Here is a 25,966-nt window from a genome sequence, read left to right as displayed (position 1 = left end):
GTAACTGATCACTGCTTTAAAAGCTGATAGAGCATGGATTCATACAGCAATGTATTTTACAAACTTATTGCTATTGTTGAAGAATGATAATTAGAAACTCCTATCATGAGTCTGTTCTCCTGAAGAGACTGAAAGCAGTATCCAGCACATAATAATGTATCATGTGGAGATTGCCACAATTTAATCATGTACATACACCCTAAGGAGAACCCGTATGATGACTGACAAAGTGATGTGACTGGGCCGGGAAAGCCTGGGTTCAAAACCCTGCCTCAGTTCAATGGGTGATCTTGTCTTTTTTTTTTTTTTTTTAGCCCAACCTAGCTTAGAGGATTGTTATAAGGATAAAACAGAATGATAGGATGGGATAGGAAAAGAGGATTAACTTCATGTACAGAGTGTTTTAAGGTTGGACATTAATACTCTACATTTGCCTAATTTACAGTGTCAATATTAGAGGTGGGCATGAACAGAAAAAAATGAACATGATGTTCGTTGTTCGTTGCTGTCCATGAACAGGGACTCACAAACAACCACGAACATGACCCTGTTCACGAACATGTCCATGACTGGCTGTTCGTAGGGGCCAGCAGGCTCTCCTCTAGCCATCATCCAAGTTTGGTCAAGATCCCTACTGCACCACTCCCAGAAACCTGACCTGAGCAGGCACCAGGAAAGATACCAATAATAAATAATAGCTTGGCCCCAGAGCCTGGCAGCAGCTCTGAAACCTGAGGGTGAGTAGATCCCTACTGCACCACTCCCAGAAACCCTACCTGAGCAGGCAGCTGGAAAGGTACCAGTAGTAAATAATAGCTTGGCCCCAGAGCCTGGCAGCAGCCCTGGAACCTGAAGGGGTACATCCATATCCCACCAAACACAAAGAAAATTCATGCTCCAATGGACTCTCCCTGCCTCTCTATCAAAATGCCAACAGCAGCTGTCTCTCCCTCTCCACTGTCTGCAAAGACTAGCCAGAGCTGGGAGCCCCCCCTCCCCCATGGTCTTTGCTCTCTTGTAACAAATTTGGAGCTCCACACTTGGAAGGAAGACCTGCCTATCAAGCTAAATTGGGCTTAGATTGGGGTTTCCAGGGTAACAGCAGGAGTTCAGACAGAGTTCAGACAATTCCTGCCTAAGTTGCCAAGGGAATTGATTGCAGATGCCAGACTGTCTGGCTTGACGAACAGCAACGAACGAGGCTTGCAATGACCACCTGTTCGTTTAGAATGGGGCCTCACGAACAGCTTGTTCTCAAACAGCAGATTGGGCTGTTCATGGCTTTTTTTTGTCTGTATTGCTGTTCGTGACCATCTCTAGTCAATATATCTAATTCTCAGTGTGACCCCATCTGAGATACTTAACTCCAGAGATTGAAACCATGAGCAATACAATACAGTTATTTCTATAAACCTGAGAAAAGCTATATGAGGAGTTTTAAAAAATATATAATAGAAGCAGCACCTGTGGAAAAGTGATGCCCTCAGTGGCCATTGTGGGGTTGCTAAGTGACCACAGCAATATTGCCAGTCTTCAAACCTTGATTTCTGTCAGTAAAGACAGGAGGAGCCCTTTCCAGGCCTACTTTGGCTTCCCAGTTGTACTAAGAAATTATTGTGAAGCCTTAAGTGCAAAAACAAGTCATGTGCACTTGGCCCAAGGGTAAATTAGCAACAATAAGGTATCTGTCAACTTTTCCTTATAAGGAAATATACCAGGCTTAAGGGTAAATTTACAACATTGGTGTTTAATGTTCATTCTCCTATATTTGGAGTTAAGTTGTGTAACTTGTTCATTGGTTCTCTGTTCCCGCTCTTTTGTTGCAAACGGTCATAAAAGTTTGTGATGTAAGTTGCTCTGCGCTTCTGTGGTTGGAGACTCTCAGAGCCTGTAAAAATGCATGTAAAAATAAACACTTTCTGGTTTCAAGGACCAGAGTGGCTGTTTCCAGGTTCAGTCCACCAGCCTGGCTTGCCTAAACAAATAGGTTCTCAGAATACAGTGCACCTATACTCCCTCCTGCCCTGGAGGAAGGAGTCATGGGGGCCAGGCCCAGCAACAACCACTGGGCAACTTGCTACAATGCAGTTTGTGCAATTCACCCAGGTGTGGAAGTAGCAACAGCTTGATGCCACACAACTCGCCTGGACTCAGCAGCAGCCTCTGCACAACTTGCTTGACTTGGCTAGATCCTGCAGTGACCACCACACAATTCACCTGAGTGACTAGCTGCCGTATCACTTTTTTCACCTGGCCAAACTTTTCCCAGGGAGGGGCTGACAGGGGGATGGAAGGAGGGAAAGCTGAGATTCAGTGTGATGTAGAGATTATAGTGTCAAACTAGGATCTGTAAGACCCAGGTTTGAATCCCCACTCTGCTATGGGAGCTCAATAGGTGACTCTGGGCCAGTCATACACTCGCAGCCAGACCTACCTTATAGGGTTGTTTTGAGGGTGAAGAAGGGAAGAATGATTTGAGCCACTTTGGGTCCATGTTGTGGGGGAAAGAAGAATCAGATAATAATTTAAATAGTTTATGAAGATTTTTTTTAAAAAATCATTTGTTTTGGGCAATGGGTACAAATGTATAATGAAAGTTCAATGAATGGTGTTAAAATAAATTATCTCAGATGTGCAACTGAGAATATCACAATACATAGCAATGAAATTGAACATGATGTTGATTTAATAAAAATTAACTGAAGAGACAGTGGTTAAATCCTTTTCCCTAAGAATGTAACCACATAATAAAATGTGTATTACCTGTTATGGGACTGGTGTAGACTATTCCTGAGAAGAGGGATCTTTTGTTCATGATTCTCTCCCCTTTTATGATTATGACATAAGCATATTCATATGATTTCCAGCTACTAACCCTGAAAAGCTACTTGTTTGGCATCATATTTGGTTAAAACGTGATTTTAAAGATCAGATCTCCTTTCTTTACAGTAAATATTACTTAAGTTACTGATAAGGCCAATGTTTGATAAATATGAGCACAGATGTTCTTCCTTCCTACCTTCCTTCCTTCCTTCCTTCCTGAAATTACCTGACAGAACATCATGTGTTAAGTCTCACGATGTTACATCCTTTGCTAGATTCAAAGACTTGCCATGAACTACTGAATAGCAAATAATCAGGTCAGAGCTAACATTGCCCTCCCTCTTCCTCACAGCGTGGAGTAGTGATGACCGCTTGTGCTCCTTCTTACCATTGCTTTTGTCAATTTATGTTACTATCCCAAAGCGAGGTCTCCTGCTCAGTCTCCATCTCCTTCAGGATAGCAGCAAGGATTGGGGGCAGAGGGGAGAGGGCAAGGGAGTGTGGTGACAAAGAGGAGAAGACAGATAGCAGCAAAGAGCTCCGGTCAGTTGACAGAAGACTGCTGGGGTCAGTAGTGCTGACCATTGATGCTGGATTCCCTGGTACCACACTTCCTGGTGCCACAACTTTGTCTTAGCAATGCCCTATAGCAAGTGGGCATCAAGATTCTCATAGGAAAATAAGCTGTGGCTGGTCTCTTCTGCCCCTACATTTGCACTGCAGTTCTCACCACAATTGCTTGAAAGTAAGTTCAATTGCTGCAAGACATTTCCAGAGAAGCAGCATGATTACAACTTCCATCATTATTACTGTTTAGTGCAAAAAACCCATGATTACTTATTAACATTTGCCACAAACCCACGTCCAACTCAGGCTTAGGCTGACCTTCCCCCACCCTGAGGTAAAACTTCTCCTCTTTAAGCCTGTGAAGCTGTATACTGGGCTGGGAAGCCTCTGGTAGCATGATTGATGTTAAGCTTCAACTTTCCTTCTTGTCCCACCCTTAAGAAATATTAAAAATGGTTACCCAGCCAAGTCTTAGTAGGGGATGGATCAGGTGTTTGCATTTTCCTTTAGCAGAAACTGGCACACAAGGCTTGGGGAGGTTCAAAACATAACTGAAGGTTTATTTACAGAAGGTTAAAATCAAAAGGCAGGTAGGCAGATGTTTGAACTTAAGTAACAGAAAGGTTTGTATACAGCAACTTCACTGGTGTGAGGCACAAAATACTTGGTTTAACACTAGGTTGCTAGCTTCTTTCAGAGGTCGACACTGCTTCACAAATATTTCCCTTTTAAAGCACAGACACAGCACAACTTGCCCTCCTCTCCAGACTTAAGGGTGCTCCACTGAGACAAACCCTAGATACTGGGCAGGCATTATAGTTATGAGCTATAACTCTGTTCCTGGCACTGAAGGGGAGACTCCTCTCTACCCACTTCCTTGGCCCTCTATAATTCCCAGATCTCTTGAGTCTAAGTAGGAGTTAGTGCTGGTTTTCCCCACTTTAGTCCTAGGACTAAAAGTGTTTCACAAACATTATTTCCTCTCACAGAGGATTCTCTGGCTGACCCTCTCTGGGCTAAAGCCAGGCTCCAACTCCCTTTCACTCTCTTGTTTCTCTCTCCAACTCCAAGCGACAGCTTCCCCAACATTCCATCCCCAATTGCCATTTCAGGCTAGCCACGTGGGGGCGGGGGAGGAAACATGTCAATCATAGCTCACTGACTGGAAATCACAGCATTTGAAGCTGAGTCTGTCACAACATTATAGCAATTTTTACTTCCCAGTAGAGTGGAAGCAAACTTTCTAATGCTTGGGCCAAAAGGATGATTAGAGTTTGTGTGTTTGTATGTGTGTGCACACATGCACAATTTAGAATCAGAGATAGTGGACGTTTAAGGCATTAATAGCAGTGAAAGTAAACCATTCCAGAGTACTGGAGAAAGTGGCTGAAGTGGTACCTCCCAGCTTCTGCTTTGAGCCCCCGCCCTACCTCTCAGACAATACTGGTAAATTATTGAAGTTACTTTCACTCCAGGCTGTTAAAGCAATAATCCTTTGTTACATTTATGAGCTTCAAACCAGCTTGGTGGATTACTTCATCCAGCCCAAACCAGAAACTTAAAACATGTTTTCCCTCTTGAAAATTAGCCTGGATATATGTCCAACTTAGTAGATCTGAAATCTTGACAGGAAAGCTTGAATTCTCAGCTATGTACACAGTGAATGGGCTAGTTGTTCGACCTAATTGATTGTTAACTGCTCTGCAGATGGATTAAGTATGGAAAGAACCTCACAAGTGTCTTTTGAATGCATGATTTACATGGTGTCTCACATGACTTGAGATAAAACTATAATCCTCTTTGAGAACATTGGGCAGCATATGCATTCCATAATGTACAGCAGAACTTTTTACTTTTTCTTTTCTTTTTTTCTTGTCTTTGGCTATATGTTACAAAATTGTCAGCTTGGTAGCATATTATTTTTTGATACTAGTCCACCAAGGCAGCTGCATCAAACTTGCAGTCAGATTGCTGGACTTCTGTTTTGGAAGCTGAGTCAGGCAACTTGGCAGATTGTACCATCTGGAAGGAACAGTCTGAAATACTTGGACACAAGTTAGATGGGGGCTACTGAGCATGTTACTGAAAATTCTTGTATGTGATAGTCATTCAAGAAGAGACTCTTGCTTCCTGCTTTTAGAGAAGGCTGCTAGAGCTGTATCACAGACAAAATTATATATTTTAAAAATAGCATCAAAAACATAGCTTAAAACAATATTATTCTTAATCATGTTTCCAAAGGTCTACCACAATAGTTAGGATCCTAGAAAATATTCTAGGAAAGCTTTTATAGAAAAACTGTTTCCAGACTGTGATTCAAGGAATCAGCAAATAAAAGTCCTAAGCAAAGTTACACCCCTAAACCCATTCACTTCAGTGGATTTAGAAATGTATAACTCTTGCTTAGAATTGCACTGCAAATCTTGTGGCATTGTTATTGATGCCTGAGCATGAAATTGCAGTAGTAACGCAAAGTAGGTGTGCTGTGGTGATGCAGTCCTGGTAATGTAAGTTTCATTTAGATGAATCTCAATTTGGGCTTCAAAAACACATACACACACATTTAAACCAACCAAGAAAAGGGGGGGTGCTATTGGAGGGTGATGAATCAGTGTCCAGAGTCAGTTCAACCTACTTGTACTGAGGCCATAAAATTGTAAAGTCATAATAGGGCCATTAAGTTGTTGCTGCAGTTAGTTATGATGGTGAACCGTTGAATGTGAGGCTGTCTCACACTGTGGTATTTGTGTGATGATTCCAATGTTTGTTGCTGCATTCTATGGTTTTTATAACAGCTTGATGTATTCCCAAGTTTGTTTTCTTGGCATTTTCAGATCTTTGTCCCTTGCGACTTCTGTTCAGCCAGGTGTGTACTAATGCCAAAGGGAAATTGGGTAAGGTATTAATTCACTTTGGAAATGCTTACAGAGTATATTTATGAAAATCCCAAGGGTTTCTTGATATCGCATCTCCTGCAATTTGAAGAGACAGGCTCTTGGTTCTCTTCCTTCTAATACCATTTATTTTAAAATGCATTTTTAATCTCACTGACATTTAAATTGTGCCCCAGGGAAAGCATTAAGGATTGCAGTCCTATTGAACTGAATATGAGGGAGCAAATTCAGACCTCCGACAACTGATGCCTCCAACACAGTATCATTTTACACTCATTTTACATATAAAATCTTTTACCATTGCAATCATTATGGGAATAAATCCATTTAATTTTCATTTGATAATTTATTTTTTATACGCTTAGAGAAGAAAACATGTATCTTAAATGGAACACCTTTCCTTACATCAAATACTGCATTTAATTACTTTCTCTCTTTTCCTCAACTCCCACTTCTTGTTTTGATCTGCAGTTACTTTTACTTACTTACTTACTTTATTCAATTTATACCCCACCCTCCCCACAGATGGGCTCAGGGCAGCTAACAACATTAAAAAATACATTAAAATCACAAAAACATAAAATCAATAATAATTTTTAAAAAAATCATTAAAATAGTCCACAAGCAGGCTATTTAACAAATATCGAGAGTCTGTATACGGGCATAGCAGATGGCCGAGGGCAGCCCCAGAAGTGGTGGTCTTAGATGGAAGAAAGAGGACACCTGCCGGCACTCAGCTGAAGGCCCGGCAGAACATCTCCATTTTACAGGCCCTGTGAAACTGTAACAGGTCCTGCAGGGCCCGGATCTCCAGTGGGAGAGCGTTCCACCAGGCCGGGGCCAGGGCAGAAAAAGCATTTGTAGACAATGGCCCTTTTCTTATGGTTTAAGCTGCCATTTATGAGCATTTGCCCCCATTGTAGTGGCTTCAGCATTGCACCTGTTCATTTCATACTGTCCACTGCAGGTTCTATTTGGCATCTGTCATTCATTTGGACCCTCGGTGCAGTTTCGGGCTTTCAGGACTTTGCAGTTCACATCACATTTTTTTTTTTTAACATTGAGCATGCATAGTAATGTTGCAGTGTTGGAACCCACTCCTCACCCCTGCTTTTGCTGATTGGGCTGTTCCTTGCCCACTGGAGAGGAAATTGGTGGCAGAGTTCTGGGGGAAAACATGCACCATTATTTTTTTTAAAAAGACAAGCCAGGAAAGGGTTAAAATGCTACCACTTCCATGCCACTTTGATTTTCAAACAGCTGTGCAAAACAGTTTTTTTAAACATTGACAGAAGATGGAGTCAGGGAAAAGCAGCCATTTAACTCTTACCTGGCTTTTAAAGCCAGGAGGAATTAGGAATAATGTTACAATACTTACCTAGCTTTGAAAAAAAAGAAAAGAGTGTGCGCATACCCTTGAGGGAGGAAGGGAAAAGCAGCCATTTAACCCTTTCCTGGCTTTTAAAGCCAGCAGGGAATTAGCATCAAGTTTAGGAATTGTTCCTGGCTTTGGAAAAAAAAATAAGTGTGTGTGCATACCCGGGAGGAAGGAAGCCAATGGAGAAGCAGCCTTATGACTCTTACCTCACTTTACTAAAAAAATGACGGACAAGGAGTTCACGGAGCTGACGAGGGTGGGAGTGACTAATTCTGCACAGACCAGTCAGCTCCCGGGAAAAAGAAAGGCGGGGGAGAAGAGAAGCAGAAGGGGAGTATAGAGTTCACACTGACATTCATCATGCCAGCTGTGTCTCAGCAGCGGCTTCAAAATAAGCTCGTGGTATGTCCACAGGGAGAAAAATTGGGGATGCTGAGGACAAACATTGGTTTTTCATCCCATGACTACCTTGCAAATGTGAAAGTCCCGCAAACATGGGAAAGAGAAAAGGTGCTGAAACACTTTAAAGTCCCAGTGTGAAAAGGACCCCTGAGGTGCCATCCTGCAGGTAGTATTTGAGTTTATTACCTATGAACTCAATGAAATGTACGATTGGAATCAGAATATTGCTGAAATTGAGAATGATGTGATGGGAGACACCAACTCAAATAATGTTGCATTTTATTGATAGTACAACCTATAAGCAGTTTTGGCTCATTATTCAGTGAGCATAGTGCTTTGAAACTTTACCAAGTTTTTGGCGGAGACATTAAAGGACTGGTTAGTCGAGTTCATTGCAGAAGAGCAGGTAGGGTTCCTTCCAAACAGGCAAATTAGAGACAATTTGAGAACTGTAGTAAATGCTATAGAATACTACGATAAACATTGTGAAAAAGAAGTTGGTTTCTTCTTTGTGGATGCAGAAAAAAGCTTTTGATAATTTGAACTGGAATTTTATGTTTGCTACAATGGAAAGGCTACAAATGGGAAAAGATTTTATTCAAGCAGTAAAAGCAATATACAGAGACCAATGTGTGGCAATTGTAGTAAATGACGATTTAACAAAAAAATTGGAAATAAGAAAGGGTACAAGACAGGGGTGCCCATTATCTCCATTGTTGTTCATTTTGATTTTGGAACTGTTATTGATTCAAATACGAGAAGATGATACTATAAGAGGCATAAAGATTAAAGAATTTACCTACAAGGCTAGAGCTTTTGCGGATGATGTGATGGTTATAGTGGAAGATCCAATACAAAAAATGCCGAAGTTGCTTGATAATATAAAAGAGTTCGGAGATCTGGCTGGATTTTATGTTAACAAGAAGAAATCAAAGATACTATGCAAGAATATGACTAAACAAAAGCAACAAGAATTAATGGATCTTATTGATTGTGAAGTAACACAAAGTTAAATATCATGGAATTGAGTTAACTGCAAAAAATATTGATTTATTTAAGAATAACTATGAAAAGCTATGGCAGCAGATTGATAGAGACTTGAATAAATGGAATAAACTAAATCTGTCATGGCTGGGAAGAATAGCGGCAGTTAAGATGTATGTGTTACCACGGATTATGCTCCTATTGCAAACAATTCCAATTATTAGAGACACTAAACAATTTGAAAAATGGCAGAGGAAGATCTCTGACTTTGTGTGGGCAGGCAAGAAACCTCAAGTAAAAATGAAAGTCCTGTGTGATGTTAAAGAAAGAGGTGGACTGCAGTTGCCGAATATTAGACTATATCATGAAGCAATATGTTTAGTTTGGCTAAAAGAGTGGATGTCACTGAAAGACCGCAAACTCGTAACATTGGAAGGTTATAAGAAGCTGTTTGGTTGGCATGCCTACTTGTGGCAGGATAAAATAAAAGCTGACTCTATGTTTTTGCACCATTATATTAGAAGGAGCCTCTTCATGATCTGGAAAAAATACAAAAAATATCTGGGTGAAGGTATCCCCTCTTGGGTGGTACCGTTCGAAGTGATCGATCCGAGAGCTATCTATAATGAAGAACAATGTCTACCATATAAAGAGATATTGATTATGGAACAAAAAATGATAAGAATCAAAACGGAGGAAGAGTTATCTCCCTGTTATGGATGGTTCCAATATAGACAGATTAGAGACCTTTACAACTCGGATTGTTTAAAAGGAGGAATCAAATGGAAAAACTCAGAATTGGAAGAGACTATACTACAAGAAAGTAAAAAGAAGATATCAAAAATTTATAAAATACTTGAGACAGTCAAAGTACAGATGGTGAAGTGGGCAATCAATTGTCACAAAGAAATAACAATGGAGTCATGGGAATATTTATGGAAAACTACACTGAAGATTTCAACTTGTACCAGTATTAAAGAGAATGTCTATAAGATGATTTATAGATGGTATTTAACGCCTAAGAAAATAGCACTTGGAAATGCAAACATGTCAGATCAATGCTGGAAATGTAAAAAGCATGAAGGATCATTGTATCATATGTGGTGGACGTGTGAAGTAGCTAGACAGTACTGGGGAGATATTTTAGAAGTAATAAATGAGATTTTGCAGACCCAAATAAAGAAGAAGCCAGAGCTATTGCTACTGAATTTAAGTATGGAAGATGTTCCTATGCAATACAGAACATTACTATTTTATATGACGACGGCAGCAAGACTTTTATATGCGCAGAAATGGAAGGTGCAAGAAATACCAACTATTGAAGACTGGATGTATAAATTGCTGTACATGGCGGAAATGGATAAAATGACAAGAAAGCTGAGAGATCAGAACTTAACAGAATTTTTTACTGACTGGGGAAGATTGAAAACATATTCAGAAAAGAAGTGGGACGTGAAAGGGGAATTATGGCAATTTGAAAATTATTAGAATGGCTTTTTTATTGGAAGAGAGAATCTTTACCATATGAAGTGAAATATTAGCTAATTGTTAGACTAAATTTAAGTGGATTTGGAGTTAATAGATATTGGTAAAACTAATAAAGTAGATATTTTATTTAATTGTTAGCTTAAATTTAAATATATTTGAAGTTAACAGATAGTAATAGATAATAGATTTTAAGCTAATAATAATAATTTGAAGGTAACAGATAGGGTTTAGTTTAACAAAACAGAATGTAAACATGATATAATGAGTTACAGAAAAAGGGGATAGATTAGGAATAGATTAAGATATAGGGTTGGAAAGCTGTTGGAAGTCCTGAAAAAAGGGGGGGGGAGGGAAAGGGTGGGGGAAAAATGATATTGAGATGTTATTTGAAAGTTGTATGTATTAATATTCTCACCTAATAAAAATTTCTTAAAAAAAAAACTTTACAAAACAGTAAAATCAATTGGTTGGATCCTGCAAAGACAGTATGGTATAGTAGTCAGAATATCGAACTATAATCTGGGTGACCCAGGTTCAAATCTACCATGGATGTTTGCTGGGTAATTGTACTAGTCACCACTTTTGTTGTCTATTGTGACTGAGTGGTGTAGGCTGCCTCTGATTTTATTTGGGGCATAGCCCTGATATAAAGGAGGAAGGAGAAGGAGGGAGAATTGAAGTGGAGACCTCTGAAGTAAAGGGCTCTCTGGACTGAATTCTGTCCTATTACTCCCATACTCTGTTTAAACCCCGGCCACCACAATATCAATTAAAAGGGGGAGGGGAACAAGCTATTATTAACTGGATGCTGTTGTGTAGCTTTGTGTTCCCTAAAGGGCTTTTGTGTCCCTAATAATGTGATACTTGATAATGAGGTGATTAGAAACTCCTTTTCCACAGCTATTTTGACCATACACACAGCACCCAGCTGTAACAGAATAGCAACAAAAGATTTATTTAGACAACATAAGTTATAGAAACAGTTATTGGTTTAGTGTGGAATAAATAGAAAGAATGAAGGTACAACTGGCTTTCATCTTCACTCCCCAGAGGTTGTTTTCTCACACCTGGGAGTTAACTGGTTGAACCTGAGCCTAAGCTGTAAACACAGACACTGAGGGGGAAATTATTGTCTTTTCTCCAGACAGGGCTCTTGAGCATTCAAGTTTTCCTCTCTACCTTTTTAATCACTGCTGATAGGCTGACAGGCATCTACTCTAGTACTAGGCTGCTCTTTTAAACTCTCAGAGAACCTGGCCTCAGTACCAGAAAATATAGATTTTGAATGCCCCCGTATTTAAGCTGATGTGGCTCAGTCCTTCTCCCATCCAGGGAAGTTCCAGGGGCTCTGGTTGGCCAGTCTCTGGGGCTTGCTTCAGGGCACAATCCCCAGGATTACTTCAGAGCCCTGGAGAATAGGTGGAGCTTTGGGGTTGATGGGCACAGTAATCTTAGACCAGTCAACTCTCAGCCAAACTTACTTTCACAGGGTTGTTGTGAGGATAAAATGTAGGAGAGAGGAAAAATGTAAGTCACTTTGAGTCCCCAGTGAAGAGAAAGCTAGGGCATAAATGATGATGATGATGTATCTGCTACCAGCATCCCCTCCCTGCACTCAGTAGCTCTCCAGGAGGATGGGGCATGGTTTCGAGTACTCCACAGCTGGGACAGGGCAGGAGACATGAGGCCTTCTTGGTGAGCCAAGAGCAGCAGTCCCCAGCTGCAGCAGCAGGGAAGCCGTTGCTTGCTGAGCAGCCAAGCCTGAGCTCTGAAACACTGGAACAGGTGGAAAGGGCAGGGCCACTAGCAGCACAGCAGGGCTCTTAGCCCTAGCGGCATCATCTAAGCCCCAGGATTCCAGTGAGTGTAAAGGAGGTGGAGTTTCTAGAAGCCTTGTTACTGCTGTGCCTATGGCAGGAAGAAGATCTGCTAGACTCGAGACTAGCTTCACCAGGGCCAGCAGGGGGAAGGCCCAGAGAGGTGGAGTTGCAAAAGGCAGGATCAGAGACAGCAGTGCAAGGAGAACTGTGCCACTGTCCCATTGGCTCCTTGTAGCAGCCAGCATCTCAGACTGCTCCAGGAAGGACAGGGCTGATCGAGCCCAAGGTGGGTCCACCCACTGGGGAACCCATAAAAGCCAGAGAGGGGAGCGGACAGGGAGGAAGGGCAAGGACATTTCCATGAAGATTGTAGGAAAGCCAGGCACTGGGAAGAGAGAGGGGCCAGGATGATAATGGACCCCCCTTCTCTCCTATTTCTGAGGCTGTTCCTCAGCCTTAAACTTGGAGAATGCAACTCCCTGAGGTGCCTCCACCTCAGACTCCAACCTTAGGCTACAGGAGGCCCACATATAATAACTGCATATTTTAAGAGACATTTTTATACTATTGATAGACAAACGAGCCCCCTGTCCTTGCTTGGATATATTGCTATCTATAGCTGTGCGAGCCTATCTTTGACTTGAACTAGCATGACTTACTAACGAATTAATGATTGCTAGAATTCTCCAACCTTCCCCATTTTTCAGAATGCTCACACATATTGTTTCTTGGAAAATAAAATGGCATGCTTGCAACCTCACCCCATCCCTTCCCAGTCCTCCATTTTCTTTCTTTTTTCCCTTTCCCATATTGTTGGAACCCTTCCCATAGCCTGCCTGCTTCTAGCTATTCCCTTGTAAAATGATGGCAAAAACAGATCTCATGTAATCCTTGGCTGGTTTTATTTGAAATATTTTGAGTGAACCTCCATTACATAGTTTATGCCACCGTTTGTTTTTTAATCAGCTCAGCTGAGGATATATTACTTTTCTAGTTCTTTTGGATGCTAGCTCTTAGTACTTCTAGACATAAAGATAGTTATGTTTAGCATTTCTCTGTTCTGATTTGATTTTGTACTAATGTTGCTATTGTGGTTTCATGTCACTGTGCCCTGTATGTATGTATAATTTATCATGAACAAAATAAATTTATATTCCTTCTGGTGCTTCAACCAATGGCATCAAAATGTAAATTTTTTTCTAGAGAATTTATTTGGTTCTTCCTTCCCTCTATCCCCTACTTTTTTGGAAGGAAGTGGGGTAGTTTTGACTTGACTTGAGGGGGTTAATGTTACTGTATGGTGCCCTCAAGTCATAGCTGACTTATGGCTACCCCTTGTGGGGTTTTCATGGCAAGAGACTAACAGAGGTGGTTTGCTATTGCCTGCCTCTGAAACCCTGGTCTTCATTGGAGGTCTCCCATCCAATTACTAACCCAGACTGCCCCTCCTCTGAGATCTGACAAGATCAGGCTCACCTGTGCTATCCAGGTCAGGGCAAGGAAGTTATGTTGCCATATTCTACTCTTGTTCAACCTCTCTGTGATGTGTGTTCACTTACAAATTCTAGGAACAGCTTCCCAAAAGCTTCATAGGCATGCAGAATTCTGATATTTAATTATTTTTTTCCATCCAAGAGAATGACATCAAATACCATTTTGGAGGATCCACAGACCTCCAGTGGGTATGGGTATGAGTTGGGTGTGTGTGCAAGTGGTTTTTATGGGAATGGGAAAGGCAAAAATATTATGTGCCCTTTCCATCCTGTTCTATGATCACAATCCATGTTGCTAACAAGCAGAAAGTGACTTGCACTGATGTGGGAAAAGGCTCTAGCAACCTAAAAGGACATTGATTGGTAAACACCGTTGACTCATTTTTCAATTAGTGCCTTTCTGCAGCATTCACCTAGAAAAATGCTGGTCATCTGCAATGGCCCACCAAGTGGAATATATTCATTATTACACCCTTGATCTTAGCCAACAAGTCAAGACTCAGTTATTATTATTCTTTCTTCCTCCATTTCCTTAATATATTCATTATTATAAAAATGTTGATCAAACTGATACACTTGCATATGTGTCAAGTGTCAACAGGTGTATGCAGATAACAATTGAGAAAGTGGGAAGCTGCCACATGGTGAAGATAGCTATATAAAAAGCTGCTGGTCATGAAGGTCACTTTATGCTGTTTTGTTTACCTAAATTTCTTTGAGCATATAGTAAAACTCTCTTTGCCATTTTGTAGGAAGATACAAAGAAGCAGCTTTCCTGTAGTTCTGGGCTCACTTGCTAATTTGTCATATACATCGATCCATTCATATACATGTAAGTGTATTAATTTGCATCACATTTTTGTATTAACTAATATTCATGTATATCTGTATAATATAAAAATGTTGGAGGGTTACCATTTTACCTATTTAAAGCCATCCTGTTACCCTGATTTTCAGCTTGCCAGATAATCATTCAAACTACTTTGATTCCCATGAACATATCCCTCTAGCTTTGCCACAGTACAGGCGGAAAATAGGGATGCCAGATTGCCCTCTTTGGTGGACTACCTCCTGTGCCTGGCCTCTAGTGCATACCACTGCTCAAATGAGCAGCAGGAACAAAGGGGGGAGGGGGAATGATGCTGTGTTATACTGCAACGTCACTTCCAACAATGATGTCACCGTGTCATGAAACATTGGGAGCTTCCCTGATCTCTGTGGTACTTGTCTGGAAGTAATGTTGCAGGATACTGTTTCCATCAATCTCTCCCCTCCACTCCCGCTCCTGCTGTTGTAACCATTGCTGACGAATAATGTGTTTCTTTTAAAAGTTGAATGCTAGGCTAATCTCACATTAACATATATAATCTTACATGCCATAGCAAGCTACTGCTCTCCCCTTGCCCCAGAAGTTTCTGTGATTATCTTCTTTTGACGGTCCTGTCTGATTTAGTAGGGACAGCCACAGTGTTCGGGGCCTGTACCTGAGGAAATTCCACCCTTCAAGAGTCATGATTTTAAATCAGCCACTATTCTGTCCTTGATTTGCAGCATTCACACTGGGACTTTAAAGAGTTTCAGTATCTGTTCTGCTTCTCATGTTTGCAGGAGTTTCACACTTGCAAGGTAGTTATGGAGTGTAGCACCGATGTTTGTCCACAGTATCCCCGATTTCCACCCTGCGGACATACCATGATGTTATTCTGAAGCCGCTGCTGAGTTGCGTCTGTCCCAATTAATGTTAGTGTGAACTCTATACTCCCCTTCCGCTTCTCTTGTCCCCCTTTCCTTTTCCCCAGGAGCTGATTGGTCTGTGCAGCATTAACCTCTCCCGCCCTCCTCAACTCTCTGAACTCCTTTCCCACCACTTTTACCAGTAAAGTGTGGTAAGCGTCATAAGGCTGTTTCTCCATTGGCTTTCTTCCTCCCAAGTATGCAAATACTTTCTTATTCCCCCCCCCCCCAAGCTAGGAATGATTCCTCATTTTGCTTATTTCCTGTTGGCTTTAAAAGCCAGGAAAGGATTAAATGGCTGCTTTTCCTCCCTCTCAGGCATGTTTCCGGCTTTGCCAAAGAGAAAAAAAACCCAAGCGTTTTGCACAGCCCTTTGGAAAGAAAGGCACCAAGAGGGGATGAAGCAGCAGCATTTTAGCCCTTTCCTGGCTTAGCTTTAAAAAGAAATAATAAATTAGAGTGGAACAAGCATGAAAAGTACGTTTTCTTCCAGAACTCTGCCACCAATGCCTCTCCAGTGGGCACGGTACAGCCGAATCAGGAAATACAGGGGGGATGGGTTCCAACATTGCAATGTTACTATGCCTGCTCAAAATTTTTTTTAAAAAAGTGTGACGTGAATTGCAAAACCCTGAAAGCCCAAAACTGCACTAAAGCTTCAAAACTCATCTAAAATGAAAAACAAGAAGCCAAAACAAAACTGCCTCGGAAAGTGTGGAACGTGGGGATGCCATGAAGCCATTGCAATCACGGCAAATGCTCATAAATGGCGGTTTGAACTGTAAGTGTGAAAAGAGCCTATGTTAGCTAAAATGGGAGTCCCAAGCAATGTTCCCTCTAAGCAGTGCAGTGTTGTGAGCCAGAAATCCAATTTGTGAGCAGCAACTTGCAAGTTGTGAGTGCGCCTTTTCGAAAACCAGAATCCATTTGATTAAAAGACTTTTGATTTAGGTTGTCTGAGGCATTGGTATTGGGTGCCATCAATATGTTGATGACACCCACTTAGGCATGTGGTTCTCAAAAGCTTATGCCTCAATAAAGTTGGTTAGTCTTAAAGATGCTACTGGACTCTTTACTATTTTGCAACTACAGACTAACACGGCTAACTTCTCTGGATCTACGGAGAAGAAGAATTGTGCATCATCCAGCCCCACAATGCACTCACTCTCTGGCTATTCCCTTCTATGTTTTATATAGAAAGGTGTTGTGAAGCATGCCTGCAAATGGCTCAGACACCATTTCTTTCCATGTGCATCAGTGTATTGCCAGTTTTCTTTGCATCGTGGGCAACATCAGGCAGATGAGCTTCAGTAAGGGTTCCTCTTTGCCCACAAGCAAATCCTAAACAGAATGTGATGTGCAGTCATCCCTCCCTCTACCTCTGCTCTGTCGATTGGCATTTCCTGTCTCTTCTGTGGCCAGGTCTGCAGTAAGAAGAAGGAAGCTGGCTGAAGTTGCAGGGGGAGCACCTATTTAGCTTCCAGCTGTGAGCTACTCATTGGAACAGCCTAGAACTGGTCTTTAGTCACCCTAGAGGCTTCATGGCTTTAAAACTCTTTCCTTTTCTCTTTGTGAGTTATGGTCATGGAATCTTTGAAATGAAATCAAGTCATAAAGCGTAAAGTCAGCATTGAAGTCCTGCCTTCTCCTTGCTTGCCATTCTGTTTTCTTACACTGTATTGCAATGATCTATTCTCCCCTAAAGATATAAGTAGAATGCCATTGATGTACAAAAATACTGGTAAAACTGAGGCCGCAGCTCCCCTCTCCCCATGGAGTAATTTAACTAGAGGACAGCCTGTCTTACCAGCCTGGGTAAAATTTCCAGATTCAGACCCTAGCTCGGTCATGAATTTTCCTTTCCATGCAAGTCTTTGTGACTGGGAAGTCAATTTTTTGATTGCATGTAAAATAGATTACCTTAGTCATGAATTTAAACATACACACACACACAAAGAATATTTCCTTACCTGGAGCTGGCAACCCTAGAAGTGTGAAACACCACCGCCATCTCCTCCTCGTCCTCCAGCACCCGCGCTGGGCCAGAGAGGCTGCTCAGTGGGCTGGTGAGAAATAGCATGGGTGCCTGTCGCTGCCGCCTTTTCCTCTAGCACTGGGCCAGAGAGGATGCTTGGCGGGCTGGCGAAAGGCCTTGGGGATGCCCACCGTGGCTCCTCTTCCATACCCAGCAACGGGCCTGGGGAAGGCTGCATGGATGCCTGCCACTGCTCTTTCCTCTGAGGGGCTGGGGAAAGGCCATGCAGTGCCTCCTCCAGAGCCCAATGAGGGGCCTGGGAAAGGCCGTGTGGGCGCCTGCCACAGCTCTTCCCCCAGAGCCTGGCGAGGGGCTGGGGAAAGGCTGTGCAGGTGCCCACCATGGCTCTTCTTCCAGAGCTCGGCAACAGGCCTGGGAAAGGCTGCGCGGGTGCCTGCCACCACTCTTCCTCCAGAGCCCAATGAGGGGCGGGGGAAAGGCCATGCGGGTGCCCGCCATGGCTCTTCTTCCAGAGCCTGGCAACGGGTCTGGGAAAGGCCGCGCGGGCGCCTGTATTGGCTCTTTCCCTAGAGCCCGGCGAGGGGCCAGGGAAAGGCCGCGCGGACGCCTGCCGTGGCTCCTCTTCCAGAGCCAAGCAAAGGCCGTGCCATGGCTCTTTCCCCTGAGCTAGCAAGGGACCGAGGAAAGGCCACGCAGGCGCCTGCTGCGGTGCCTCCTCCAGACCCTGGCGACGGGCTGGGGAGAGGCTGCCTGGGTGCCTGCCATGGCTCTTTCCCCTCAAGCCTGGCGAGGGGTTGGAGAAAGGCCATGCAGGCGGCTGCTGCGGTGCCACCTCCAGAGCCCAGTGAGGGGCCAAGGAAAGGCCGTGCGGGTGCCTGCTGTGATGCCTCCTCCAGAGCCTTGCGAGGGGCTGGGGAAAGGATGCGCGGGCTCCTTCCGCGGCTCTTTCCCCCAAGCCTGGCGGGGGGGGCTGGGGAAAGGACGCGCAGGCGCCTGCTGCGGTGCCTCCTCCAGAGCCCAGCAAGGGGCTTTGGAAAAACCGCACAGGCGCCTGCTGTGGCTCCTCCTCCAGCACCCAGCGGCTTCCGTGCGCTGAGGCTTCTCAGCTCTGCGCTGAGTTGCGACAATTCCTGCGCCGTAGCGCAGAAGCTCACGTTCGCGGGAACCCTGGTCCCACGACAGGTCTCCTGTATTACTTATGCTGAAGTAGTCTATAAAGCTCTATAATCTTGATACCTTTCACTTTTGGATTCTTGAGGATTAAGAAACACAATTTACAGCATGATGGCAAAAATTAATGCATTAGCATCTCCCTCTTGAATTACCACACTGACCAAACCTACATTACCAGCAAACTACAAGGATACATGTGTTGTTTTTTCAAACAGTGTTAATCCTGAGAACAGTTTATGCATGGACATGCCTTAAGGTTCTGGCAAGCTCAGGCAGATGGGGCCAGTGTGCTTTATTCATATTATTTTTACTCTACGTATGTCCTTCGGCACGAGCTACAAAGTGTTACCAGAACTGCTATTTTATGGGGGAAATTAGCATGCAGTCTGGGTTTAATTAGTGCGGATTTTAACCAACTATACCAGAGTCCATCTTCCAGATTACTCGTGCAATAAAGAGGCAATGACTAATAAGTTTAAAATGTGTTTACTAATAGTGTTGCCTATGCCTACAATAACGCACACAAGCAAGGTACATACAAGAACTAAGAAAGAAAGAGTAGGAAAAATAGAGCCGTTTGCATTAGCAGGGAACCCACTTGAGATCGAAGAAGCGGGGTGATACACACCTGGTCACGGTGAGGGGCAAAGACATAGCAGCAAAGCGGGGTGATATCTAATGCCTGCACTAGACACGCAGAGTGATGGTCGGGATTCAGGATAGGAATGGTGTGCACACCTCATGGTAGTGAAAGCCTGCTTAAGTACCCAAAAACGTACCCTGAGGTGAGTGCCTTCCATGTGGTTCTCAAAAGGGGAAACAAGGCTTAATAGGTCTACAACTATCGCTAATGGGCCACATTAGTGTCTGAATATATATGATGGTGACACCTCGGGAGGAGGGGACAAAGGAGGGGAGGGGCGTGCCAGGCGGGTTGATTAAATTTGTCAGGAAGCTGGAGTTGTCTTGATTGCATCTGTTCTGGAATGTGGTGGTTGTATTGAAACGCGTCCATTAGGTGTTCTGGACAGCCGGCATGTAGCTTCCATTCCTGGGTGGCTTCCAGTGATATGTATAGCAGGGTGAGGCTGGGCGCTGTGGACGTGACAGGAGCCGGATCTTGAGATGGCAGCCTCAAAATAAACTGTCCATGTTGGTTCTCGGCTGCCTGGGACATGGCTTCTTCCTTGGCATGCTAGCAGGCTGCCTAGTAGTGAGGGCAGACCCAGTGACCTTCCTGCAAGGGGCTCTCTGCGGGAACTGACCAGGGGGTGCCTGGCCAGGCTCGTGGAGGGCTCCTCCGGCTGGCACTGTACTGCTGGCGGCATGGCTCTGGGCCCAGGTGAGGTAGGTGTCCAAGGAGGCAGTAAACAGGCATAGGTGGCGCTGTCCATTACAGCAGAGAGATCAGGAAACAGACATGGGCAATGCTGCCCTTAAACAGAGTCTTTGGTGGAGCCTCAAAACAGCAAGGCAGGAAGCTGGCACAGTTCAGGGTGGGCTCCATAACAAGGGAGGGGGGTCCCTGGCAACAAAAGCAGGAGAGAAAGAAATGAGGAGAGAATGAGGGACAGAAAATGAGAGGAACATACTAGCTGACAATTATGAGAAAGGTCTAGTGGTTTAACCTGCATTTACTGGGCTGGGGTCAGGAGGAGGCAATTCCACTGAAATTTAATCCAGGTTTGCAATGACAATTAACCTCTGCTTTCTCTTTCTGAGAAATGAATGTATGTGTCATCTTGATTATTTTGCTGTGAATAGAATGTGGGTTGCCAACTCTGAGTTGGAAAACTCCTGGAAATGGGGGCGGGGAGGGTGGAAACCTGGGGAGGATGGGTTTTTGGGAGGAAAGGGACCTCAGCAGGGTATCATGCTATAGAGTCCACCCTCCAACGAAGCCATTTTCTCCAGGAGAGTTGATCTCTGTAGTCTGGATATCAGTGGTAATTCTGAGAGAACTGTAAACCCCATCTGGAGGTTGGCAACCATAATGGGAGGTGTGGTTGGTGTGTAATTTCTAAAGTGAGAGATGCTGATGCTTTAATCTGTGTGGAAGATATGCCCCCCCCCCCACTGTGTAATTCTTATTCTTAAGTATCTGGGATGCAGTTACTTAATGAAGCGTAAAGCACTCTGTGTATCATTAGACGCACACAATTCTTTTTAAATTTGTGTGAGAGATGGAAAACTGCAACTGTTCATCAGTGAGGGAAAAGCACTCTGTATATGCTCAGAAACATTATTCTTATTATTAGTATTCTGTTAGTTCTGCTTAAGTATTCTCTGCCATGGATTCACTGACAGGACTCATCCCATATAACTGTGCCTGAAAGTTCCTCTGGTGTAACAAGGAACTAATGTCATTTCAAAGGTATAAATGCACAATTCTATAACAATATAATGCATATACAAGTATTATTTCTGTCAGTCAAATTGTACTTGTTATAACTAAAGGTTATCACAATCTGTGTATTATATAATGCATTTGACTTGCTGTGTAGTATTTATTTAAATAATTGTAGCCTGTGGCTTGCCTCTCCTATTCTTGTCTTCTGGAAACATCTGTTTTCTTGCTTTTTTAGTTCTCGATCTCTGCTTGTGGCAATTCTGAGTTTGGATTGCACTAGCTCTACCATTTCCCATCAAGACATTTCAATGAAGCTAGCCCTATCCAGTCACGTGCACAAGAATCTTTATTTTTATAATTCAAAATATTGCACAGTATGTCTTCATTGAAATTGTAATGATCATAGTTTAAAGCAACAAGGGAATCTATTGGCACATGAAACTAAATAAAACTAGAGACAGATTTAATGTATTTTGGGTATGTAAAAGGAATGGATCTCTAGGGATTGTTCGGGGAGCAAAAATAGCTCTGCATTTGGGAAGAAATCAGTCTAATTTGCAATTTCTCTGTATGCTTCTTGCAGCCTTTCTCTTTAGAATAAAGTGAAAATAAGCAACAAGGGAGATTTAGATCTTCAGCTGGACTTTAACTCATCAGAGCAATGAACATAATTACTGTGGCTTTTTTTAACCTACAGCAAAGTGTGATCGCTGAGCATTGAGTTGCATTATTCATATATTTTTGCAACAGGCACAGAACTACATATGTGTGGGGGGGGGGCGTGCATTATTTTTCTGTCAAGCTGGAGAGGTAATAATATCAATTTGATTAACATTAATGTCACAACATATTTTGTAATGCAGTTAATTAATGCAGTGTGGCCTTTTATTTTTATAGGCTTGATGCGTCAATTCTTATTTTTGGTTATGAGAAAGCTTCCATGTTGTTTGTCTAGATGAACAGTGATGGACTGTACAGACTGTACACTCTGTTACTTATAACATACACAGTGTGTATCCTAGGGACCTCATGCTCTTCCCTTTGTCCATGGCCTTAGCACAATAACTCAGTTCTGACTAAAAGCACCTGGAAAAAACAATTTTATGCATTCTGAATAGTGATTGATTCCATATTGAATTGAGCATTACATCTTTATTTAACAACAAAAAGTTCAGTTCTTGTGTTTTTGAATTTACTATAAGAGTGGGAAAAATATTTGAAGCTGTTTACAACATGGAGATGCTTTCAGCATAAAAAATGTAATTGAGCATAAAAGCATTAATTTTTCTAACACCAAGTGTTCCTTATTCAGATAAACCTGTCAAGTTGAAGAAACGAGCAATAATCTTGGATTAAAAGCCCATGACCCAGAAATCTTTACAAGTAATCTTACAAAAGGCTTCCCTCATTGATTAGTGGTTTTAAGACTCTTATTTCTTCTGAATTTGCTGTCCTAAGAGAACAGTACAAAAGATGTCAGACTGCAAGTTTATTTAACAGCCATGTAAATTATAATTAGGTTGTCCTTGCATTCTTGTATTTGTAAGTAGGACAATTTAGATGCATGTAGTCATATTCCTGTTGACGCAAGATTCCTTGGTTCATAGATTAAAAATGGAGAAAAAATGGGAAATGTGTGCAGCTCTGTGAGATTCAGGCACAGGCCTTTAAAGCTTCACAAAATTCAGGCAAACAATGCATTCCCTATTCCAGTGTCGAGAAACATGTTCCATGGTAATGCTGAATACACTCCACTTAATTCAAGAGACTTTATTTGTTATAGGTTTTCATAATGGGGAAAAAGCACTGGATGTTTCTATCTGTGCATCCCTCAAGTCTTCAGCTTTTTTCTTGAGCTGTAAGTGCAATTGCACTCCTCACAACAGGGCCTCTTGATGGGCCCCTTGCACATGGGGATATGATCTGAGAGCCAAACTACAAGTGACGTCTTACACAGGTTGGACACTAGTCGGCTTCTCTCAAGTTTTGATGGGAAATGTAGGCATCCTGGTCTTGCAGCTGTAATGGAGAGCCAAGCTGTAAAACCAGGGCGCCTATATTTCCCATCAAAACTTGAGGGAAGCTGACAAGTGTCCAACCTGTGTAAGTCGTCACTTGTAGTTTGGCTCTGAGACAGCCTGGACTTTTTCTGTTGCTGTCCTGCTGCTATGGAAGGTGTGAGGCAGGCACCTACTGGAAGGGCCTTCGGTAGAGAATTATTTAAAAAGAGCCTATGGGGCAGCTTGAATGCGCTCCGGCTTTTAATTATCTGTCTTAAATATGTTTTAATTACCTGTTTTCAAATTAATTTAATATTTTAAAAATTTATATCTATTGTTGTCTCTTGTCTTGCATCCTGGCAAACAAATACATAAATAAATATGAGCCGAATCTATACTAAACTACTCCAAAGGGCATCTGTTATGGTTTTATTTGGAAGCTCTGAAGTCAATTCTACAAAACACAAACAGTAGGTGCTTGCAGATGCATGTCTTCCCCATGCTCCCTTCCCCAGTAGCACCTTTAGAGTTACAAGAAGTTGATACTTGGGGCTGGGGAATTTAAATTAACAAAAATCTGTACAGAACAGGTGGCTGCAGTGAGGTGGGAGAAGTGCATTAAATTGCCCCATTTGCTGCCAGTTTCAGCCTCTTGTGTCAGCAGAAGAGCCAGGAAGGACAAATGCATATGATTCTGCCAATCCAATTCCCCCACCCCCACCCCCCTCTGTGGCTTTTTGCAGGTCAAAAGGGGCAGCTGACGAAGGGAGAACCTCCCATTCTGCTGCCAAGTTATACCTGAAAGAGACAGAGATGGCTAAGAGCCAAATGGCTAGAAAGTATGCTCGTCCTCTTAGAGAAGGAAGATCCAAATGATAGCCCCCCCTCCCCCCACGAGATGGACTTCCCAGAGCAGGTTATAAATTCTCAGGACCCTAGGAAGATCCCACTTTTGCTCTTACTCTTCAATTCTGGGCCGCTATTCAAATAGACATAATGACACTTACAGTACAAACCTGAAAGTGACATCACTGCATCGGTGCAATACTCTAGGATTCACCTCAAACTTTATGGTAAAACCGTAGAATTTTGAGGAGGATCCTAGAGTATCACACAACAATGCTCCTTAAGTGACATCACACCATCATTCCCTCCTCCCTCTCCCACCAATTGCCAATGACTGACAACCCTAATTCTTGATATTCTCTTGATATTCTCCAATACATCTTTGCTGACTTCGAAGTCTGGTATAGAGGAGCTTACTGAACTAACTGTTTGTGGCAGGTATAGCCTTGGATTCTGGTGCTGGAAGTAACAATTCTACTCCCTACCACCACTGCAATTTTTCACCTCTCTTTCACCCGCTTTGTATTGCTTCCCCTGGAAATTAGAAGCCACACTTTGAGGTGACCCTAACCCTAACTAAAACATTGTGAATGATCTTGCCTAAGTATCTGTATAGTATGGTACTGAAATTGTGAACATTTTAACTGGATTATAATGGTGAAATATTCCTTTTTTAAAAAAACAGTTAAAAGGAAAGGAACTTTCTTTAGTTCGTATTGCTGTTCGTGCCCATCTCTACTCATGACAGAGCAATCGAGCATCATTATTTCTTAAGGTTTTGCAAAGGGCAACTTCAAGTGATGATAATTTATGAAGAAACATAATGGGATACTTGTTTGTTCTAAACGGTACATAGGAACCATTCTTGAATCAAACTGTCCCTGAATCAACTGAATGGACTAATACCAGATACTTTTTAAAAAATTATTTTGCTTCATCAGTTGTACTACAGATGGGTTTTGTTTGGATTTTTTTTTTAACAAAGCAATCCCTGTGGTGACCATTTGTTTTGGCTTGTATGTCTCTGATAATAATGTGAAGAGTAAACGAACTCATCTAAATTTACGACCAAGTCAGGACCCTTGTGGTTTCCAGCTGCCTTGCGAAACATCAAAACTTATGTAGCAACAGAATAATGAAACACGCACACTGTCAGGAATTCTTAAAATATCCCCCAGGTTTATCAGAGGCATTCTATCTTGCACAAGTTCAGTCTCTCAGGTAGGGTGTCTGCTCCCTACCTGTTCAGTGACCTTCTCAGGTTCCAGACTTCTGGCGCTTGCACTGTGTCATGATAGATTTCTGTTTCCTCTGACTTCCTTTGGCTCTCTGCTAAATGTTTTCTCATAGGCCCGCAGGTGATCCTATTAGTGTGTTTCCTTCCATTTTCTGTGAATTTCTTTTTCTCAGTGGATTTCGATTGCAAATTAGGAACATAGAAGTTCAAACAAAATAAAGGAAAAGTCCCTCATCACCTGGAAACAAAACTCTCTCCTTCCTTTGAGGTACAATTTGGGCCTAAAATTTTTCAATACACTTTCTGTAATCCTTGCCACAAGCCCTGAATGTATTCAAAAATACAGATGCCAAATTGATTTAACAAGCTGATAGTTTCAGAATTTGGAACTATGATTCAGAATTTGGAACTATGGATCAAAAATTGTTTTTTGAGCATGTTTTGGCCTAACATATCTGGTAAGATCTCTGCCTGTTGTACCACAAATTAAAAAAAAAAACATTTACAGTGCAACCTTAAGAAGAGTTACTCCAGTCTAAGCCCAGTGAAATCAATGGGCTTAGACTGGAGTAACTCTTCTTAGGATTGCACTGATAGTTTGCAGAGAATGGGCATGGTATCTTTAGGTAAATTTTTATTCTGGCTAATCTGAGAAGTGTGAGGCAAATGATAAATTAAATGCTTACATAAATAAATCAAAAAACAGAATTAAAGGTCACCTGTGGTAAAACCCTTACCCACTTAGATTTGGCAACCAAATACTAGATTTTAAAAACTGTAA

At 42.3% G+C, this 25,966-nt stretch overlaps 1 protein-coding gene across 3 annotated transcripts in view; it reads left to right on the top strand.

Annotated features, from left to right (window-relative positions):
* The window catches only part of PRKN (parkin RBR E3 ubiquitin protein ligase), a 1,286,511-nt gene that overhangs the window by 186,927 nt on the left and 1,073,618 nt on the right, over positions 1-25,966 (top strand). The window contains exon 2 of one of the 3 annotated variants that reach the window (XM_054972190.1): positions 14,602-14,681. The exons of the other annotated variants lie outside the window; for them this stretch is intronic. Within the exon in view, the coding sequence (XP_054828165.1) occupies positions 14,602-14,681 (80 nt within the window). The remainder of the gene's footprint in view (positions 1-14,601; positions 14,682-25,966) is intronic. 3 annotated transcript variants of the gene reach the window in all.

This window comes from Eublepharis macularius, chromosome 1 (genome assembly GCF_028583425.1).
Source record: "Eublepharis macularius isolate TG4126 chromosome 1, MPM_Emac_v1.0, whole genome shotgun sequence".
NCBI lineage: Eukaryota > Metazoa > Chordata > Lepidosauria > Squamata > Eublepharidae > Eublepharis > Eublepharis macularius.
This window is presented reverse-complemented; position numbering and strand designations above follow the sequence as displayed.